We start from the raw sequence: 23,407 nt of genomic DNA on the forward strand, positions 1-23,407 counted from the left end.
GGAGCTGCCACTCACCGTGATGCTTGTATCCTTCTTGCCTTTGTGGGAGGAGGCCACCATGGCCAGGTACTGGATGACTTTCTTTGTGTTTTCTGTTTTCCCGGCTCCAGATTCGCCTCTGAAAGACACAAGAGCAGTGACCCACCGGAACAGTAACACACGAGCGGCTGACGGAATAACCAGCTGGGTGTTGTTTATCTTATCAGGTGTTCTGTAGGCATCTTTCCGCAGCTCCGTGTCATTTGCCAGATGGGGAAACTGAGGCTCCCAGAGGGGAGGAGACTTGTCCGCCACTGGCAGGGAGCTGGGCTTCAAACCCTGCTCCTTATCTCAATCTACTCCTCCTGAGGGGAGGCAGGAAAGGATGTAGATGAAAAGAGTAAAAGAAAACCTGAGTTTCCCTACCAAGGTCTAAACAGGTTTATTTGGAACTGTCTACTTAAAAAAAAAAAAACAAAAACAAACACAACACTTTGTTTTTTAGAGAAGTTTTAGGTTCACAGCAAAATTGAGCAAGAGGTACACAGAGTTCTTAGATCTCCCTGCCCCTCGACAACCTCCCCCACCATCAACATCCCCCACCAGAGTAGTACACTTGTTATAATCGATGGACCCATATTGGCGCGTCATCACCCAAAGCCCAAAGTTTACATCAGGGTTCACTCTTGCTGTTGCACATTCTACAGGTTTTGACAGCTGTATAATGATATGTATCCATTATTATAGTATCTACAGAATAGCTTTATTAAAAACTATCTGCTTTAAAGACATCATTACCCTTGTTAGAGATGAGAAGATCGGGTAAGAGACTGCCTTCCAGGATGGATGTACCTCTCAGAGTACCAAGATATAAGGTAGAAGTTTTAGAAATGTCCCTTACAAAGAAGAAGGAAGAGGAAAAGAACAAGGAGAAAAAGAAGGAGCAGGAGGGGAAGGAGAAAGAGGACAAAGAGGGAAAGAAAAGTGGTTATTCCATCAGCCACTAGACTCACATAAGCCCCTTCATCCTCTAGAGAACTCACTCGAAGGGTCAGGTGCCTAGCTAATGATTTCAGTTAAATATCAAAGGATAAACCTAATCGGAGTAAGTCATGCCAAAGTGTAAATGGCTGATAAGTTTAGATCAGTGGGGCATTGCTTGTCTTATCAAAAGAACACTCCTAGAATACGAACAGTGGTTTTTTATTTTTATTTTTTTTAATGAAACGGCTTCTTGAACCAGCTACACCTCTCCTGGCCACCTGAGGTCACGGTGATGGAATTGTTTTATCAGAGGATTCTAGACTGCCTCTGTCTCCCACTCTTCTTAGTAAAAGGGAAAGATGACCTCAACTAAATCTTTCCTCCTTTCTTGTCCTCTCCTCTGATTTTCTCTTTTTTTTTTTTTTTCCTTCCTTTGCCTAGACTCACATTTGCTGAGCTCACTGAATATTCTGAAACGCACTAATTTTTTTAAAGTCTGAATTCATCTACCCTGAGGTCGGGTCAGTGTTCTCCATGCTGAACCAGTGCCACCAGTGCCAATGTGGTGCTTGTCCTTTTTACCTAATTAGGAAATAAAAGAAATTAACTTGCTCTGCCAAGGGCCCATTAATAACTCTGTTCACGGCAAAACAGAAGGAAGGAAGGAAGGAAGGAAGGAAAGAGGGGAGGGTGGGAGGGAAGGAGAAAGGAAGGAAAAAAGAAGACAAAGAGAAAGAGAAAGGGAGGGACAAAGGGCGGGAAGTAAGAAGGTGGGGGAAGGGAAGGGATAGAGAGAAGGGAGGGAGGAAAAGATACATATGCCCCGAACTGTCAGACCCAACCCCATGGGCCACCATCCAGGAATCAAGAGTCAGGTCTCCAGGAAGGTTAAAACATCGCACCACGTCTCATGACAGTATTAACACTGTCTTCTCCCCCATTCCTAATGGTCTTTATTCCCAATGGTCACATTATTTCACGTGGCGTCAGAGGCACTTTTTGAGATGGGAGCTACGGAGGCATTATCCTCATTTTCTTGAGGAGGAAAACTGAGTCCATATTTTTTTTTTTTTAAGGAGAGAATTGATTTTTTGGGGGGAGTGGAGGCCCTGTGTTAATTGTTTCATGGGCATTATCTCCTTTACCTCCGCTCCCCCAATCCTGAAGGGAGGACATATCACTTTCATGTTAGTAGAGGACAGGAACTTGGGACCAGGGTGAGTAAGCAACTTGCCCAAGGTCACACAGCAAGGCAAGAGCACATTCAGCATTGAAATCAGGTCTCTGATTCCAATGTAATCAGGATTCTTTCTATGACATTTTGCCAAGTCTGTCCATGACACAGACCCAACCCTCTAAGAACATGCTTTCTAAGGTCAGAGGAAAGCAATAGGGAATAGGAATTGATATTTGTTGAAGACCTACTCCAGGCTACTGGGCTCAGAAATCTTTTTATTTAATCCAACAACCTAATGAAGGAGTCCTTGATTATTTCTGTCGCCCACTTGGGGAAAATGAGGCTCAGAGAAGTTGAAGCGTTCTAGGTCACAATTTCTATTAACACACAGATCAGGAATAGAGGGGTAAGATTTGTACATGGGCCAAGCTGATGCCAGAGCCCATGTTCTGCCCCCTACCCTTTCATTTTTAAAGTGAGAAAAGGGGATGGAATGCAGGAATACTGAGTGAAGCCCTGAGCCATCAAGGAGTTATTCCATATATTCTGGGAGACTTCAATTGCCTTACTAGGCTATTTTTGAAAATCTGAGCAGGTACCAATGAACCAAGCCACTCAGTCATTTACACCTTAGTATGAATTACTTCTATTAGGATAATGTCAGAACCCCTGATAGACATCACCCCAAACTGAGGGGGCTAGGTTCTGATCAGAGCAAGAAGAAGGAAAGAAAATCTCAGTGTGGGAAACCACCTATGTAGCTGGTCCTGAGTCCATTCATATCCAAGACAAGAGTCAGGACAGCTGTGCACACATTGACCCTGGATCACTACAGCCCCTCCTTTTCCCGCCATGATTTCCTGGTCTTTAACCTCGCAAGGGCGAGGAAGTGACATACAGACTTTGGGAACCTGCTTCTCCCCACGTGGCTGCTTGGCTCAACAGTCTCCAAGTTTTATTGATAAAAATAAATTGTCCTGGGAGGTTCTGCCAAAGTAAACAACCCAAGCTCCAGGCTCATGGGCGTCTGAAGATTGATGTGCTCAGGGCTGCTTCAGAAACATCAATATCTTTGCTTTTCTGACCCCAGACTCTAAGAATAAAGATGCCTTCTCGGTCAGTGCACCCTAAACTTCAGTCCTACTTTTTTTTTTTTTTTTTAATTTTAGGCTGCACTGGGTCTTCATTGCTGCAGGCAAGCTTCAGTTGCTGTGGTGCACGGGCTTAATTGCCCTGAGGCATGTGGGATCTTCCCGGACCAGGGATTGAACCCGTGTTCCCTGCTTTGGCAGGCAGATTCTCAACCACTGGTCCACTAGGGAAGTCTCTCAGTCCTGTTTCTTAGGGGACTGTGTGTCCAGCTCCCTCATCCTTGAGGAAGACTCGGCCTCATGACCACATACGGCCTCCTGGCATTGTAATTACCTTACTGCCAAGTCCTTTTAATCAGTCCAGGCTCAGCAGTTGGAAGGAGGCTACCCAATGGCTGCTTAATCCCTCAGCCCCCAGCTGGGCTGGATTTATGGGTGTGTGACCTATCCAGTTCCATGGGGACTACCCTAAAGGGGGTCCTGTGCTTGATCTAATGCTCTGATGTTGTGATCTTGAATTGCTTAATAATTTTTGAACAAGGGCCTTAGCTTTCTCATTTTGCATAATTTAACAAATCAGGTAGCTGGTCCTAGCTCCCACGGTGAAACACCATTTCTGAGTCATTTCAGCTGTGGTCTGCCCTTGGTAGCAAAGCTAAGTTGTCTCTGAATCTGTCAGTCCCTAGTCCTCATGTGACTCCCACCTCTGTAACCAGCCAAGTCCTCTGGTGTTTGTGCTGTCCAACCCCTACACACCCTGCAAAGCTCAGTTAGTCGCTGCCTTTATTTTGAGTACTGCCTCAAGCTCCCCAGGCAACAGCAGTGCCTCTTTCCCCTGCAGCATCAGTCAGCAGAGCAACACAAGGGGCTCCAGGGCCAGACTTCCTGAGTTCAAATCCCTGCTCTGCCCTATGTGATTATGGGCAAGTCATGTAACTACTCCCATAGACAGTATGAAAAGGCAAAAAAATATGACGCTGGAAGATGAGCCCCCCAGGTTGGTAAGTGGCCAACATGTTACTGAGGAAGAATGGAGAAATAGCTCCAGAAAGAATGAAGAGGCTGGGCCAAAGCAGAAACACTGTTCAGCTGTGGATGTGCCTGGTGGTGAAAGTCCGATGCCATAAGGAACCTGGAAGGTTCAGTAAATTGGATGTGGTCAGGCAGGAGATGACAAGACTGAATATTGACATTTTAGGAATCAGTGAACTAAAATAGTCGGGAATGTGCAAATTTGATTCAGATGACCATTATATCTACTACTATGGGCAAAAATTCCTTAGAAGAAATGGAGTAGCCTTCATAGTCAACAAAAGAGTCTGAAATTCAGTACTTGGATGCAATATCAAGAACAATGAATGATCTTGGTTCGTTTCCAAGGCAAACCATTCAATATCACAGTGATCCAAGTCTATGCCCCAACCAGTAATGCCAAAGAAGCTTAAGTTGAACAGTTTCATGAAGCCCTACAAGATCTTCTGGAACTAACACCAAAAACAAAAAAAAGATGTCCTTTTCATTACAGGGGACTGGAATGCAAAAGTAGGAAGTCAAGGGATACCTGGAGTAACAGGCAAATTTGGCCTTGGAGTACAAAATGAAGCAAGGCAAAGGCCATCAGGGTTTTGCCAAGAGAAAACACTAGTCATAGCAAACATCCTCTTCCGATAACACAAGAGATGACACTACACATGGACATCACCAAATGATCAATACTGAAATTAGATTGGTTACATTCTTTGCAGCCAAAGATGGAGAAGCTCTATACAGTCAGCAAAAACAAGACCTGGAGCTGATTGTGGTTCAGATCATGAACTCCTTGTTGTAAAATTCAGGCTTAAATTGAAGAAAGTAGTGGAAAAACACTAGATCATTCAGGTATGACCTAAATCAAATCCCTTATGACTATACCAGCTTCTCTGGTGGCTCAGATGGTAAAGAATCTATCTGCAATGTGGGAGACCCAGGTTCAATCTGTGGGTCAAGAAGATCCCCTGGAGAAGGAAATGGCAACCCGCTGTAGTGTTCTTGCCTGGAAAATCCCAGACACAGAGGAGCCTGGTGGGGTACAGTTCCAATGGGTTTCAAAGAGTCAGACACGACTGAGCAAGTAACACTTTCACTTTATGATTATACAGTGGAGGTGACAAACAGATTCAAGGGTTAGATCTGATAGGGTGCCTGAAGAACTACGGATGGAGGTTCATATCACTGTATAGGAGGAGATGACCAAAGCCATCCCCAAGAAAAAGAAATGCAAGAAGGCAAAATGGTTATCTGAAGAGGCCTTACAAATAACTGAGAAAGTAAGAGAAGTGAAAGGTGAAAGACAAAGGGAAAAATATACACAACTGAATGCAGAGTTCCAAAGAACAGCAAGGAGAGATAAGAAAGCCTTTGTTAAGTGAACAATGCAAAGAAATAGAGGAAAACAATAGAATGGGAAAGACTATCTCTTCAAAAAAAATTAGAGACCAAGGGAATATTTCAAGCAAATATGGGCACAATAAAGGACAGAAATGGTATGGACTTAACAGAAGCAGAATATATTGAGATGAGGTGGCAAGAATACACAGAAGAACTGTATAAAAAAAAAAGGTCTTAATGACTTGGATAACTACAATGGTGTGATCATTCACCTAGGGCCAGACATCCTGGAATGTGAAGTCAAGTGGGCTTTAGGAAGCATTACTGTGAACAAAGCTAGTGGAGGTGATGAAATTCCAGCTGAGCTATTTCAAATCCTAAGAGATGATGCTGTGAAAGTACTGCACTCAACATGGCAGGAAATTTGGAAAACTCAGCAGTGGCCACAGGACTGGACAAGGTCAGTTTTCATTCCAATCCCAAAGAAGGGCAATGCCAAAGAATGCTCAAACTATCGCACAATTGCGCTCATTTCACATGCTAGCAATGTAATACTCAAAATCCTTCAAGCTAGGCTTCAACGGTATGTGAACCAAAAATTTCCAGATGTACAAGCTGGATTTAGAAAAGGCAGAGGAACCAGAAATCAAATTGCCAACATCCGCTGGATCATAAAAAAGCAAGGGAATTCCAGAAAAACATCTACTTCTGCTTCATTGACTATGCTAAAACCTTTGACTGTGCGGATCACAACAAACTGCAGAAAATTCTCAAAGAGATGGGAATATCAGACCTCCTTACGTGCCTCCTGAGAAACCTGTATGCAGGTCAAGAAGCAACAGTTAGAAACGGACATGGAACAATGGACTGGTTCAAAATTGGGAAAAGAGTAAGTCAAAGCTGTATATTGTCACCCGGCTTATTTAACTAATATGCAGGGTACATCATGAGAAATGCTGGGCTGGAAGAAGCACAAGCTGAAATCAAGATTGCCAGGAGAAATATCAATAACTTCAGATATGCAGATGTCACCACCCTAGTGGCAGAAAGCAAACAGGAACTAAAGACCCTCTTGAGGAAGGTGAAAAAGGAGAGTAGAAAAGCTGGCTTAAAACTCAGCATTCAGAAAACTAAGATCATGGTATCCAGTTCCATTACTTCATGGCAAATAGATGGGGGAAAAATGTAAACAGTGATAGACTTTATTTTCTTGGGCTCCACAATCACTGTGGATGGTGACTGCAGCCATGAAATTAAAAGATGCTTGCTCCTTGGAAGAAAAGCTATGACAAACCTAGACAGCATATTAAAAAGCAGAGACATCACTTTGCCAACAAACGTCGGTCTAGTCAAAGCTGTGGTTTTTCCAGTAGTCATGTATGGGAGTGAGAGTTGGACCATAAAGAAAGCTGCTGCTGCTAAGTCGCTTCAGTCGTGTCTGACTCTGTGCGACCCCATAGACGGCAGCCCACCAGGCTTCCCCGTCCCTGGGATTCTCCAGGCAAGAACACTGGAGTGGGTTGCCATTTCCTTCTCCAATGCATGAAAATGAAAAGTGAAAGTGAAGTCGCTCAGTCATGTCTGATTCTAGTGACCCCATGGACTGCAGCCTACCAGGCTCCTCCGTCCATGGGATTTTCCAGGCAAAAGTACTGGGGTGGGGTGCCATTGCCTTCTCTGAAAGAAGGCTGAGCGCCAAAGAATTGATGCTTTTGAACTGTGCTGTTGGAGAAGACTCTGGAGAGTCCCTCGGACAGCAGGGTGATCCAACCAGTCAATCCTAAAAGAAATCAACCCTGAATATTCATTGGAAGGATTGATGCTGAAGTTGAAGATCCAATACTTTGACCACCTGATGGGAAGAGCCAACTCACTGGATAAGACCTTGATGCTGGGAAAGATTGAAGGCAAGAGGAGAAGGGGACGACAGAGGATGAGATGGTTGGATGGCAACACTGACATGAGTTTCAGCAAGCTCCAGGAGTTGGTGATGGACAGGAAAGCCTGGTGTGCTGCAGTCCACAGGGTTGCAAGGAGTCAGACATAACTGGGCGACTAAACAACAATAACTATTATTACTGAGGTCAACTTGAATCTACTTTCATATTAAATAATATGAATCATTCCAGATTTTGATGCTCTATGAAAATTTCTTGCAATTCTTGTAACTGACCAATGTGTGTGTATGGCAGGAACTGAGGGTTCAGTCATCTATAAGAACCTTTTCAGGCCCAAAGTTCTGGGATAGAGGTGGTAAACAGGTAGCCCCACTGGCAAAGCCAGCCCACCAATGGATTTTATTTGGCTGATGCTCTGTGTATATGACACCCCACTCCAGTACTCTTGCCTGGAAAATCCCATGGACAGAGGAGCCTGGAAGGCTGCAGTCCATAGGGTCGCTGAGGGTCAGACACGACTGAGCGACTTCCCTTTCACTTTTCACTTTCATGCATTGGAGAAGGAAATGGCAACCCACTCCAGTGTTCTTGCCTGGAGAATCCCAGGGACAGGGGAGCTTGGTGGGCTGCCGTCTGTGGGGTCACACAGAGTCGGACACAACTGAAGTGATTTAGCAGCTTAACAGCTGTGTATATATGTTCATGTAAATTAGATGCAAATATTTAACATTGAATATTTCACATAAAAACCTAAATCTGCAGCTTCTGTTGCAATGTAGAAGAGTCTGGCAGCACTGGACCTGCGTTCTCCCCTGGAAACAATGGACAGAAGAGGGATAGCAACTCGCCCCCACCTCTCAGATGGGACATTTTCTCCAGTTCACCACACTCCCCACCATCCCCTACTGCCTTACACCCAGGCCTTCTCACACATTAACAGTACTTGGTTGGCTTTGATTGGCCCTTGGGTTTGCAACCACGGTCCTAGATGTCCCATAGTGGCTCTTCTCAGACAGAGGGCTTCTGCTGGGAGACACACTCTGGCCAAATTGATGTCTCAGTTTTTCAAATAAAACACACTCTATCTGACCCCAGTGCCTTTGCATATGCTGTAAACTCTTCCCCTCTTTTCCTCATTGTCTCTGCTGAAATAGCACTTCTTCTAAGAAGCTCTTTCCATTCTCCCAGTTAGAAGCTCTCTGATTTACACATTCTCCTAGTTCCAAACATGTCTCATTCCTTGTCATTTTCAGTTTGTAATTACACATTTACTTGAGTGATTTGCTGGGAAAGATTGAAGACAAAAGGAGAAGGGGGTGAAAGAGGTTGAGATGGTTGGATAGCATCACCAACTCGATGAACACGAGCTTGAACAAACTCTGGGAGACAGTGAAGGACAGGGAAGCCTGGTGTGCTGCAGTACATGGGGCCGCAAAGAGCTGGACACAACTTAGTGACTGAACGACAATAATTTTTTTTTAAGTTTCTGAAAAGGTAGTTCCTTCACAGAATCAAACAGCAAATTCAAGCAGTACCAAAGGGAAGAATGTAATTATTGTTCTAGTGGCTGTCTTCCCTCTTGAGAAGAGGGGTCATGTTTATTTTGGATTCTTTCCTATATGCCAAGTATCACCAGTGGAACTGGCTCATTCAATCTGTTGAACAGTGAGTGAGGACAGGAGTGAGTGTAGGGGGACAAAGGAAGGAGGGTGTATTCATTTCCCATTGCTCCTTTAACATATTACACAGACAGTGGCTTAAAACAACACAAATTGATTATTCTGCAGTTCTGGAGGGCAGAAGTCTGACATGGATTGTACTGAGTTAATATCAAGATGTCAGCAGGGTTGTGTTTCTTTCCAGGAACACCAGGGGAGAGTCTGTTTCTTTGCCTTTTCCAGAGTCTAGAAGCTGTTTTTATCTTTGGCTTCCTCCATCTTCAACGCCAGCAATGGTGGGTGAAGTTCTTCTCACACTGCATCTCCCTCTGACTCCCCAGATTTCTCCCTCTTCCACTGGTAAGGACCCTGCGATTACACTGGACTTGCCTGGATGGTGTAGACTCGCCCCTATTGTAAGGTCAGCTGATTAGCAACCTTAATGCCATGGCAACCTCCATTCTTCTCTGCCTCATCACCCGACACATTGACAAGTTCTGGGGATTAGGAGGTGGCAGTCTTTGAGGGGCCACTACAGGCACTTTCAGTGCACACTGTTTTACTGCAGTTCACAGATATCATGCTTTTCACAAATTAAAGATTTGTGGCAACCTGCACCAAGCATTTCTCCAACAGTATTTGTCCACTCCATACCTTTGTGCCACCTTTTGGTAATTCCTATGATATTTCAAACTGCTTCCCTTTCTATTTGTCATAGTGATCTGTGATCAGTGGTCTTTCATCTATTGCACAAAGATTACAACTCCCTGAAGGCTCAGATAATAGCTAAGATTTTTTTAGCAATGGGTATATTTTTTTTAATTAGAGGACAGTTACTTTACAATATTGTGATGGTTTTTGCCATACATCAACATGAATCAGCATTAGGTATATATATGTCCCTTCTCTCTTGAACCCTTTCTAACTTCCCTGCCCATCCCACCTCTCTAGGTTGTCACAGAACATTGGCTTTGTGCTGCCTGCAGCATACAGCAGCCCCCACTGGCTACCTGTTTTATAGATGGTAATGTATATGTTTCAGTGCCGGCTATCTATTTTACAGATGGTAATGTACATGTTTCAGTGCTGGCTACCTATTTTACAGATGGTAATGTACATGTTTCAGTGCTATTCTCTCGTATCATTCCATCCTCTCCTTCCTTCACTGTGTCCAAAATGTCAGTGTCTCCTTTGCTGACCTGCAAGTAGGATCGTCAGTAGTGTCTTTCTAGATTCCACATATATGCATTAATATATGATATTTGACTTTCCCTTTCTTACTTTCTTTCTGTTACTTACACTACTCTGTATAACGGGCTCTAGGTTCATCCACCTCATTAGAACTGACTCAAATGCGTTCCTTTTTATAGATGAGTAATATTCCAAGTGATGGGTATTTTTAAATCGAGGTGTATACAATGTTGTTCTTAGATATAACATTGTTGCACACTTAGCAGACTACAGTATAGTGTCAACATAACTTTGATATGTACTGAGAAACCAAAAAATTTGCATGACTTGCTTTACTCTAATATTTGCTTTATTGCAATAGTCTGGACTAAGTCCATGCTGTCTCTGAGGAACACCTGTATTCTGCCCACCCCAGGAGAGATTTTCCTGAATACTGAAAATCCTCTGAGTGATTCTAAACTGAATGTCTTCTGACTATGTATCCAGGTCTTCAAAAAAATAATGATACCGACCACCAAATACGGCACAATGTGGCTACTTGTGAAATTTTAGGGTAAAATTTAACACAAGCCAAGACTTCCTCACTGATGGATATGCCTTCTATTTTCACAGAGCTATTACAGAATTACATGCAATTCTGTCTGTAAATTATTTAGTTCAGGGCCTGGCACACAGTGAATGCTCAATAAATGGTAGTTTTAAAGAGGGGGGCAGCGCAGAACAAGATGGCACCAGGTACCACCTGCAGTTTAGGGGTGCTGGCCTCAGCATCAGAGCGTTTGTACAACAAATGACCATCTGCGTTGTGCTGGGGATAGGGTGGTACACGGAATATCAAACAAATCAAAAGGTCCCCACGGACCTTTTTCTTCAATAAGTTGGGTCTTAACTCAGAAAAGCAGAAGAAAAAGCAGCTCCACTTACGTGCAGAGAATGGACTGGTCCTCCCGATCTGAGAACAAAAACAAAAAAGAGCCACGAGTTAGAATCAGCTCTGAGTTGAGGGTCAGGACATGCTGCCGCCCAGGGCTCCCATTTAAGCTCACACACCCTGGCCCCTCTGGGGGTGACAAGGGGCCAGCTGAGCTCATTGCCCAGGGCATAGGGGACAAGGCCAAAGACAAGAGGGCAACAAAGCCCTGGAGGCAGCCCCAGAAAGATGCTGGAATCGGACCCATTCAGGAGGCAGTGAGCATCCCGGCCCCACCCGCTCGGAGTGGAGGGGGTTCCCAGGAGACCCACTCTGTACAGATGAAGTCACAGACAGAACACCGACTTTGGATCCAGACAGACTGGGTTTCCTCTTGGCCACTTCCCAGCTCTGTGGCCTTGGGCGAATATTCTTAACCTCTCCAAGCCTCAGTTTCTTTATCTGGCAGTGGACATTTTTAGCTTGAAAATCCAGTATGCTTTCCCTCTTCTTCTGGCAAGAGCATCCTATGTTCCTTAAAGAGACATGTCCAGGGGACTTCCCTGGTGGTCCAGTGGTTAAGACTCTGAGCTTTCAATGCAAGGGGTGCAGGTTTAATCCCTGATCAGGGAACTATGATCCCATGTGCCGACAGAACAACAATAACAAAAAAGGAGACACGTCCCCTGTGCCACTCCACTCCCGTTATCAAGCACTGTCTTGGTGGGACTGACCCACAAGCTCTCCCAGCCAAGAGGCAACAGCATTTCCCAGGCTGCGTCAATCAGATTCTCTGAGCTAAAACTCCAACCTGGATCAAGGACGGAGAAGCTCAGCGGGTGGGCAGAGCCCTGAGGGGGCCTCACTTCCTGCGCCCCAGAGCCCAAGCAGCCCCAAGTTTCTGACATTTTCTGAAGCTGGCTCCCCACTCTTCCCACACATTTGTGAGCTCCCCAATACTCCTCCAGAAACTCCTTTCCTAGATAAGGTCTCTGTCGCTTACCACCAGAGAACCCTGGTGGGCGCAGAGGGCATCGTGAGACTACATGGGATTAAGCAGATGTTACTCATCACCTTTCACTCTTAAAGTGACCTCAGGAGGTGGAGCCAAGATCCCCTATGAGGGTCATGGGTAAGGTGACACACTCCAACCATTGGTCAGTTAATCATAACCGAGAAAGAACATCCTCTGCTGGGCAATGCTGATGCAGCTTTTCTTAATTTCATTCCTGGCTCCAACCCCACCTTCACATCGCTCAGCCTCTCCTGATCAAAGGTCTCCCTGGATCTAGGGACGTCTTCCTCAAGATCCCTTCTCAGAGTGATCTTTCCGATATGCTGAGCTACCCAATCGCTCTGCTCCTCAACACTCTTCCACTTTGAAAGTGTCTTAAAATGTTAAACATAAATTTATCATATGACCCAGCTATTCCACTCCTAGAAACCTACCCAAGAGAATAGAAACATGTGTCCCTATAAGACTAACACATGAATGCTCACAGCAGAGTTATCATACCAACTAAAAAGTAGAAACAACCCAACTGTTCCTCTGCTGGAGGATGGATAAATAAGATGTAGTCTATCCACCTAGTGAAATATTATTCAGTCATAAAAACAATGAAGTACTGATACAAATTACACCATGGATGACTCTCAAAAACATGATGTTAAGTAAGTCTGACACAGAAGGCTACATACATATTGTCTTATTCCACTTACATGAAATGTGCAGAAGAGGTAAATGCATAGAGATAGCAAGTAGATAAATTAGTGGTTGCTGAGGGCTGGAGTGGGGTGACTGCAAACAGGTATGAAAGGTCATTTGGGGGCTTGGAAACTGGATTGTGGTGATGCTTACATAAGTCAATTTACTAAAACTCACTGCATTTTACACTTACAGTGGGTGAATGTGGAGTATGCAAATTTTATCTTAAGTTGTTTTTAAACATGTGCATGTCCCCCAGGCCCCTTATGTGAGGCCCAGACTCCTGAACATGACATCCAAGACCTCCCATGACTGGCCCTGCCCACCTCCCCAGCTTCGGCATCTCTATGCCCTTCACTCTCAATTTCCAGCAACCCCACTCAGATAAACCCCCAATCACACTCCGTGCCTTTGTTCAGGCCATTCCTGCTGCCTAGCAGGTCTTTCTCCTCTCCTTTCCTGGCTACTTCCCTCAGTCTCAAAGATAATACCTCTTCCAAGAAGTCTTCCCCGTAGTGATGAATCCAGGAGGCAGCTTGGCTATAAGTCTCTGACAATACTCCTAAGCTATCACAGTAGTCAGCCTTGCTAGAGAGAAGAAGCCCCAGGAAGAGCCCCTAGTCTCCATCAAATAATCTGACTGCTGCCTCCAAGCCCCCCTTGATAGGAATCCTAGAGCTGTCACTGGTTCCTGCCCATCACCAAGACACGCCTCCACTTCCACCGCCCCTGTGCTGCCTGAGCGCCCTGTCCCAGGCTGGCACTTTTGCTCCTTGTGTCTCTGCCCCCACAGAATTATGAATTACTCATAAGCAAAAACATCCAGATCTGGACCCCACTCCCCTCAGTTTCCGGGAAACTGAGGTCATGTCCTCAATCCCTAAGCCCCTGACACAGAGAAGGCACAGTTTGGCGAGCACTGAAAAAAGCCAACCCCAAACCCGAAGACATGAGCTTCTTGATGGGAAAGTTCAACATACATGCGAGAAATTGACACCAGTGACTTCCCTGGTGGTCCAGTGGTTAAGAACCTGCCTCCCAATGCAGGTGACTTGGGTTTGATCCCTGGTTGGGGAACTAAGATCCCCCATGTCACAGGGCAACTCAGCCTGTACACTGCGGCTAGAGAGGCTAAGTGCTGCAATGAAAGAGCCTTCGTGGGCCACAGCTGCCTGTAGGGGCTAGCTTTAGGGGGCCCAGGGAGGTTCCACTCAGGCAAGCTTGATCTCTGAGCCAAGGGCCAATGGGAGGTCCTTGCAGGGAGAAAGGCCACAGGAAGGAGGCAGCTCAGCCTTTGGCAGGAGAACTTTCCATCACCACAAAGTCCCATTTCTGGTCCAGCTGCACTGATTCCCATCAGGCCAACATGCTCTGCCTCCTGCCTCTGACTCTGACCTTGGGCTGATCCACAAATTTCAAGAAACAGCCATACCAGAAACCCTCACATGTGTGCCCAAGGACAAATGCTTAATTTGGTCACTGCAGCAATATCAGTCAAAGCAAAAGACTAGAAAGGAGTGATTTTGAGGTGGACAGACAATGGACTGTCTCCACCCATCTGCTTTCGGGACAGAGGTGGCCTTTCCAGCAGCCTTGGGAAACCTGAGCCCAGAAGACAAGAGATTGACAGGGTCCATGCCTGTCTGGAGGCTTTTCCTCCCAGGTCCCCAGGAGAGGAAGTGGCTCCAAGGGGAAGGCTTGGCAGCTGCCAGGGCAGCTCCATGCTGGGCGCTGCCAGGGGACCTCCGGCCTGAGACATTCCCATCGGAAACACACCGCTCCAAGCGTGGGAAGCTAACTGTGTCGTGGTTAGTTAGGGGCAGGAGGGCTCGGTGTGCATATTGCTTGCTGACCTGTGCGGAGCCCAGGAGACCGACTTCCCAGGGCTTTCTAGCTGATTCCTTCCCTGAGCCTGAGCTCATGTCTGACATGAGGGAGCAGAGTTCTAAGAATGTGCAAAGGAGTCCCCCAACCCAAGCTTTGCACATGCTGTTTCTTCTTCCCAGAGCACCATCTGTATTGCTTTTGAACCTGCCTTATCCATTCTTTATTTTTTTTTTACCCCAATGAGGTGAAAACCACATAAACATAAATTAAACCACGTAGAAGCAAACAACACAGCGGTAGGTTGTACCTTCACAAAGTCGTGCAACTCACACCTCTGTCTAGTTCCCAAACCTTCTCATCAACCCCCCAATAAAATCCCACACCCATTAAAGAGTCACTCTCCATCTCCCGCTCCCATTAACACCTGGCCCCACTGATCTGCTCTCTGTTTCTATGGATTTACCTATTCTGGACATTTAACACAAACACAAGTGGTCTTTTGTGTCTGGCTCCTTTCACTTAGCATGACGTATCTGAGGCTCATCCCTATGGTAACATGTATCTGAACTTCATTCCTTCTTATGCCTGAATCGTCCTCCATTGTGGGCAGATCTCATTTTGTGGTTCCACTCATCCATTGATGGGCATTTGGGTTGTTTCTAGCTTTTGGCTATTGTGAACACTGCTGCTATGAACACTCAAGTACAAGTTTTGTTTGAGCACCTGTTTTCAATTCTTTGGGTATATATTCTAATTGATTCTTGAAATGTCACCCTGAGAATCACCTCCTCTATAATATTTTCTCTGACCCCATGCCTCCCTAGAGCTAAGCTGGGGGCCTTTCTACGATATGTCCCCTCCAGAGCTGCCATGAACAGTGGTGCAAGTCAGACACTGCATAACTATAAGGGGAACCATTTACACTGGTCACTATAGATCTGTATATTTATTACAACCATCTTTCAACAGATGGAAGAAAACTGCGTTGAGAAAGGGGTAAACGTAAAAGTGTTAGTCACTCAGTCGTGTCCAACTCTTTGCGACCCCATGGACTGTAGCCCACCAGGCTCCTCTGTCCATGGAATTCTCCAGGCAAGAATACTGGAGTGGGTTGTCATTCCCTTCTCCAGGGGATCTTGCTGACCGAAGGATCAAGCCTGGATCTCCTGCATTGCAGATGGATCCTTTACCATCTGAGCCAAAACAGGGGGTACCTTTGTCTAATTCTATAAAGGTACCACCCAGTCTAGTGGTGACCCTAGCTCCACTAGTTCAAAGATTCCCTGCCTTGCAGCGCTTAACCTCATCATGATCATTGTTTCACCTCAATACCTTTTAGAAGAAAGGATTAATCAGAATGGTAATGGACCATTTCCCTATGATACAACAGGCAGAATTTTTTTCATCTTAGTAAAAATTATGCTACTTTATATTATTTTTAATAGCCAAAGAGTACAAACAATACAAATGTCCATCAGTTGGTAAGTGGATAAACAAAATGTGGTCTATTTGTACAATGGAATATTACTCAGCCATAAAAAGGAACGGCACACTGATACAGGCTAAAACATGGATGAATCTTGAAGATATTATGTTATGTGAAAGAAGTCAGTCACAAAGGACCACATATTGTATCATTCATTCCATTTATTCTAAATGTGCAGAAGAGGCGAATCTATAGGGACAGAAAGTATCAACACTAGTGATAGTGTTGAACTAGGAGTGGGGAAGGGAATGACTACAAGAGGGCACAAGATTTCCTTTAAGGATGACGGAAAGATACACTTAGATTTTGGTGATGGCTGTGTAACCTTGTAAATTCACCAATAACCAGTGAGTTGTGTTCTTAAAATGGATTAACTTATGTATATAAATTACACCAGAATAAAACTTTTTAAAAAACACAATGTTACTTTTACGCCATCTCTGAATCAAGAGATGTGATTGCTCAGATTATCACACGGAATCTGCTGAGCAATCTGATTGCTTAGATTATCACACGGAATCTATTCACTTTTCAACAGTTATGAAACTGTTTTTTTCCTTAAATAAACATGAATTCTTTTTACTTAGATTACAAAATTAGTACACAACCACTGAAGAAAGCTTGGCAAATACAAAATCCCCCTAACCCGTGATGGTTAACATTTGGATATATCTTCTTTTCATTATTTTTTATAGGAGTTTAGAGTGATTTACACAATTGACACCATACTATGGCATGGTTTTTTAGTTCTTTTCATTAACAGTGTTTCCTTCTTGGGCTTCCTTGGTGGCTCAGGTGGTAAAGAATCTGCCTGCAAGGCAGGAGACCCAGGTTCGACCCTTGGGTCGGGAAGATCCGCTAGAGAAGGGAATGGCCACTTACTCCAGCATTCTTGCGTGGGAAATCATATGGACAGAGGAGCCTGTGGACTACAGTCCATAGGGTCACAAAGAGTCAGAAACGACTGAGTGACTAGCTTTATATGCATTGACCATGTTGTAGTCTTTGTTACTGACATTAAATGGCCTTATAATAGTCCACAGAGAGGTTCCTGCTCTTTCTCCAACCTCATCTGGTTACTCCTCTCCCCCACTTACATCCCAGCCACACTGACCTTCTTGGCACTTTCGTAATACATCATACTCATTCCTGCTTCAGGGTCTTTGCACTATCTCCTCCTTTTGCCTCTAAAGCTCTTCCCCATTTCTTGATGTGACCAGATCCTTCTCATCTTTTATTTGTTGTGTAGTCACTCAGACATGTCTGACTCTTTGCGACCCCATGGACTATAGCCCACCAGGCTCCTCTGTCCATGGAATTCTCCAGGCAAGAAAACTGGAGTGGGTTTCCACTTCCTTCTCCAGGGGCTCTTCCCGACCCGGAAATCAAACCTGGGTCTCCTGCACCGGCAGGCAGATTCTCTACTACTGAGCCACTGGGGAAGCCCTTCACTTTTCACACCCCAGTCCAAATATCATATCCTCAGATGGAGCCACTTTTGACCACTGCACACCCATAGCCATTCCCCTCAGTTTCTCTTGATCCCATCTTCCTGTTTTATCTTCTCCTTAGGGGGGAAATAACATTATAATTTTGCACCTGGAATTATTTTTTGCTTACTCAACAGAACTGCTTTTAAAGCTTCTCCTACTAGCCCCTGAGCTCCTGAGGTTCAAAGGCTGTGCCTGATCCCGGGAGGCAGGGACAATGTGTGATACACAGTAGGTACTCAGGAAATGCTTAATGATTTGAATCAATCTCAAACAATCTTTTCTTCCCTCTCTCTTAATCTCTCTCAGAAAGGCAATTCTGATTGAAGCCACGGTGACTGCTTCTTCCTATATTCACATACTCACTCAACAAACAAGTCCAGAGCGCCTACTCTGTGCCAGGCACTGGAAACACAGGGTTGACTACACCGACCTAGTCTTTGCTTTTGAAAGGCTTATGATCTGGTGCGAGGGTCAGACAGGCAAAGAACTGACTGCAAGACGTGGGCAAATTCCACAGTGCATATGTGCCCAAAGTGCTACTGAAGGTATAGCTGTTTTACCTTATTAAAAAATGTTTTTAAATATTTATTTATTTGGCTGCACCAGGTCTTAGTTGAGGCATGCAGGCTCTTACTTGTGGAATTGGGATCTAGTTTTCCTGAGGGAGCCAGTTTCCCTGACCAGGGATCGAACCTGGGACCCCTGCATCGGGAGCTCCTAGTTTTAGCCACTGGACCAGCAGGGACGTCCCGGTGTAGCTGTTTTAACATACCCTGAGAGGCAGGATATCCCAGCAGCTGTGGTGGCCACTGAGCTGCATGGAGGATGTGTAGGAATCCCCAGGGGAGAAGCCACCAAGGAGGCGGAGCGTCCCATCAGGAGGGCCTGGACCTCGGCACCTCAGGGCCGGGAAAGGGCACAGCAGCAGAGACCAGATGGCCGGCGGACCGCATCCCAGCATCCCGCGCGCGGATTAGGCCCCGCCCCCTGCCCCAAACCTGGAGACCCCCCGGTCTCACACTCCAGCTGCGGACACCTCGGTGTCCCCTCTGTCCCCTGGGCCTCGGGGTATGGCCTTGGATGAGCAGGTGTGCGGGGGAGTTCTCCAAGGACCGAGAGGGCTCTCCGCCGCCTCCCCCGCAGCAGGCTGAGACTCCCAGGAGACGCCCAGCTCCCCACAGACCAGCTATTTCGGCCTGATCCCAGCACCAGCTCTTGGTTTCTGGCTGGGGAAGCCAGAGGCCCGCGGGCTGACCATAAAAGGACAAAACCCAGCTGGGTCTGAGCGAGGCCTGGGCTGGCTTCTTCTCTCCCGCCTTCCCGTGCCAGGGTGCGTGGGATCAGGGGAGAGGGGGGTGGCCAAGCCCTGTCTCCCGCGGGGTCACCACTCCCCCTGACCTCCAGGCCCCTGGGGGTGAGGCCTGGCCTCCACAGCGCAGAAAGGTGGATCCCCACGAATGTCTGCCACCCTCCAAGGTAGACGCAGAAAGTTCCAGACACCCCCGCCCCCGCCTGGAGCTGACGGCCAACGCCCTGCCCCTGCCCTGCTGGGCACCACACTCTCCAGGCACCATCGGAATAAACCCACACAAGCACTGGGGCAGGTGCCATCCTTGTTGGGACAAGTGAGGAGACCAAGGCACAGAGAAGTGGGCGCATCTGTAGAGCCAGGATTCCAGCCCAGCTCAAAAGCGACGCCCTGTGTACACGCTGCTATATTAAAAATGGGTAACCAACAAGGACCTACTGTATAGCAGGTGGAACTCTACCCGGTGTTATGTGTCAGCCTGGATGGGAGCCAGGGGTTTGGGGGAGAATGGATACATGTATATGTATGGCTGGGAACCTTATCTGTTCACCTCATGCTATCACAACATTGTTTGTTAATGGGCTATACCCTAATACAAAATAAAAAGTTTAAAAAATAAATAGCACCCCGGAGAAACAAAAGCGATGCCCTAAACCTCTCCTCTGTAGGTCCAGGCCTTCTTCTCTCCACCCTCCTGCCCCAGCAGCATGGGGAGGAACATTCTGGGTGAGCTGAGGTACTCTGAGAGCTTGTGCTGGACCCCAACAGGACTCTTCCAGACCCACATGAGGCAGATCTGGCCAGTGAAGTGGGCATGGGTTCATGACCAGTATTCTCCCAGTGGTCTCCTGGGCCTCGGCTCCAGCCTCCAGTCTCTGCATCCTACTCTCTACTCCAGCCCCACAGCCTCGTGCATTGCATCAACTCCTTTAAGCTCACGTTACTTCTCAAGGAGGCCTCCCTGTCCTCCCAGCTTAAGGAGATCCCAGGGTCTCCCGCCCTCCCCCCATAGCACATGTATTTGTGATTTGATTTGATTAATATCTACACCCCTCAGTAGACTGTGCCCCCCAACAACAGTTCCCTCACAGTAGGGCCTCAACACTTTTGGACAAAAAGGGGAAGGGGGAGCCAGATTTTCTCTGAGGCTGGGAGGACACAGTGGGAAGGCCAGAGCACTCAGACTCCAAGAGGAACAAGCCGCCGCCAAGTGTCAGTCAGAGCTCCCCAGGTCCACTCCCCTCAGCATATCTGCTTTCCAACTCAGTATTTACTGGTTATTAAAAAATGATAATTCTCCTTAGCTCTCTCCCATCTGTGTGAGACACCATGGGCCGTCCATAAAACATGTATCAGAATCAGATGATCCTTCTTCTTCATTTCCTGCCAAAGAACGTGATCTTCTTGTGATAACTCAGAAGGCCAGCCAGACAGGGCCAGCCAGATGGAGCCACCAGCACCCCTCGCCCTGCCAAGCCAGATGCTGAGCTGAAAGCAGAGGCAAAGTCCCCGTGAGGCAGAGAGGCAACTGGTCCCCTCCCTGGGCGGCGGGGGCGGGGGGGGGCGTGTTGCAGGAACACAGTCTCTGCAGCAAAATGTCTGGGAAATTACTTCTGGGCTCCACTTCTCAGGCAATTCAGAGCATCATCTTCCTTACCAAGAAGACAGGGATAAAAAGCCGCACTTTCCAAGGATGTGAAAAAGATGCAGGGAGATTGGACCCACAAAGAGCTTAGAAAGGGCCCAAGACCCATTCCAAAGCTCAATAACAAGAAATTATTGTCAACTTTATTATCATCACTGCTCCATCATCTCCATGCTCCATAGCAGTGAGCTTGTGAAGTGGTTATAGATGGCAGCAGGTCTGACTCAGGAGGACAGGCTATCAGGCCAAGTTCAACCCTTTCTAAGTATAAGGCCTAAGCCAGTCTCTTAGCTGGCGGCTCCGTCTGTCTGGCCCTGTCTGGTTGGCCCTCTGAGTTATCACGAGCAGCCTCAGTCTCCTCATCTGTTAAAGGAGGCTGACAGCACTGCACTACCTACCACACCACACTGCCCCAGAGGGAAGATAAGAGTATCCAGTGAGGGACTTCCCTGGAGGTCCAGTGGTTAAGATTCCACCCTTCCAATGCAGGGCCAAGGTTTGATTCCTGGCTGGGGAAGTAAGATCCCACATGTCACAGGGCATGGCCAAAAATTAAAAAAAAAAAAAAATTATTGGCTTAAAAAAATCTTTTTAAAAATAAAAAGTGCTTCCAGCTTGGCTAAAGGAGATATCACCAGCTTTGACATTCAGCTCTGGAGCCAAGCGCCTTGGTGTTCTGAGCCTCATTGTCTTCAGTCTGTCACACGGAGAGTCTGTCCTGCAGGGGAGCGGCGAGGGCCAAGGGGCGCAGGATCTATGGGGCAGCGAGCTCAGTGCACACAGATGCCCTTCCTGTCTCTGCTGAGATACAGAACCTCCGGTTGAGCACGGGCCAGCCCCCCAAGGCCTGCTGACCCGGAAAGAAGGTTCAGACTGAGTGTGGGAACTTGCAAAGCAGAGAACGGAGTTTGGATCATTCTGCCCACCTCCCCACCCCCACAGACTTCTCCGAAGCTTAAAGAGGGTTCAGCCAAGAGCCTGAGCTGATAAAGGTCTGGCTATTTTTTTAATCCCCTTAAAGTGGCTGGTTAGTACTAATTAGGTGCGGACACAACACTTCCAGTGACAGGTCCCGAGGGCTCCTCTCATCCTCAGAGTGAAATCTCACCTGCCTTTCACACCCTCCCCCACCCCAGGGACCTACAGAGAAGAGGCTAGAGATCCAAACTGGCTTTTGTCAGGAAAGCTTTGCTGACGCTTTCCCCACACTCATGATGCTATAATTTGCTGAAGTCACTCACGCCAGCTTCTCAAGTGCTGAGCCCTCAACGCTAACCCCCTGAGATGGCAGGAGATAGTCCTACAGGAGCAAACAGCCTTTAGCGGGGCAGGAGGGGCGGTGAAACAGCTCAGCATCACCTTGGTCCAGCAAGCCTGGGGCTTCAGAGTCTGATAAACCAAGTTCAAATCTGCTCTGACACTCCTGCGTCAAGTCACCTCCCCGAGCCTCAGTCTCCCCAGCAATAAAATGGGGCGAATGACAGCAGCTGGCTCCAGCACTGCATTGTCTAACCAGTCATGTTCTCCCACAGCAGTCATGTATGCATGTGAGAGTTGGGCCATAAAGAAGGCTGAATGCCAAAGAATTGATAACTTTTGTGCTGTGATGTTGGAAAAGACTCTTGAGAGTCCCTTGGACTGCAAGGAGGTCAAACCAGTCAGTCCTAAAGGAAATCAATCCTGAATATTCATTAGAAGGACTGATGCTGAAGCTGAAGCTCCTATACTTTGGCCACGTGGTGCAAAGATCTGACTCATTGGAAAAGACCATGATTCTGGGAAAGACTGAAGGCAGGAGGAGAAGGGGACGACAGAGGATGAGATGGTTGGACGGCATCACTGACTCCATGGACATGAGTTTGAGCAAGCTCTGGGAGATGGTGAAGGACAGAGAAGCCTGGCATGTTGTAATCCATGGGGTCGTGAAGAGGCAGACATGACTGAGGCAACTGAACAACAGCAACCAGTCATGTAAACATATGTCCATGAGTGAAGGAAGGGAGGGAGGGAAAAATAAATAAATGTTTAAAGGAGTCAATATTTGCTGCTTCTTAAGAACTATCATGGTCAATGTCCTGGGAAAATTTAAAACATTGTTGGCTTTCTTTACTTTATAGTTTAGTGTTGTTTTTATTCTGGATTACAAACACAGGCACCATAATAGTTTCAAGGCTTCATTTTAAAGGTCCTAATCTGATCCCAGGTGGCTCAGTGGTAAAGTATCTGCCTACGAAGGCAGGAGACACAGCTTCAATCCCTGGGTCAGGAAGATCCCCTGGAGGAGGAAATGGCAACCCACTCAAGTGTTCTTGCCTGGAGAATCCCATGGACAGTGGAGCCTGCTGGGCTACAGTCCACAGGGTTGCAAAGAGTCAGACACGACTTACTGACTGAGCACAAGCATATGGATCTGATCCCGTCTGCCTTGTCAGTCTGCGGTGAGGATGATTGGAGAGTATTCCTGGAAAGCCCTGTGCACACAGGAAGCACGCAAAGAAGTCCACTACTGGGCTTCCCTGGTGGTCCAGTGGCTGAGACTCTGAGCTCCCAATGCAGGGGGGCCAGGTTCAATCCCAGGTCAGGGAACTAGATCCCACATGCCTCAATTAAGAGTTTGCATGCTACAACTAAAGATCCTGAGTGCCACAACTGAGATCCAGCACAGCCAGATAAATAAAGTAAATATT

General features: G+C 46.7%; 1 protein-coding gene across 2 annotated transcripts in view; it reads right to left on the reverse strand.

Annotated features, from left to right (window-relative positions):
* The window catches only part of MYH11 (myosin, heavy chain 11, smooth muscle), a 130,093-nt gene that overhangs the window by 69,338 nt on the left and 37,348 nt on the right, over nucleotides 1-23,407 (reverse strand). For both annotated transcript variants that reach the window (XM_010839893.1, XM_010839894.1), the window contains exons 4-5: nucleotides 11,270-11,297; nucleotides 16-118 (exon numbers count right to left, since the gene is read on the reverse strand). In XM_010839893.1, the coding sequence (XP_010838195.1) occupies nucleotides 16-118; nucleotides 11,270-11,297 (131 nt within the window). The remainder of the gene's footprint in view (nucleotides 1-15; nucleotides 119-11,269; nucleotides 11,298-23,407) is intronic.

Source organism: Bison bison, unplaced genomic scaffold (genome assembly GCF_000754665.1).
Source record: "Bison bison bison isolate TAMUID 2011002044 unplaced genomic scaffold, Bison_UMD1.0 scf7180017864135, whole genome shotgun sequence".
In the NCBI taxonomy this organism is placed as follows: Eukaryota; Metazoa; Chordata; class Mammalia; order Artiodactyla; family Bovidae; genus Bison; species Bison bison.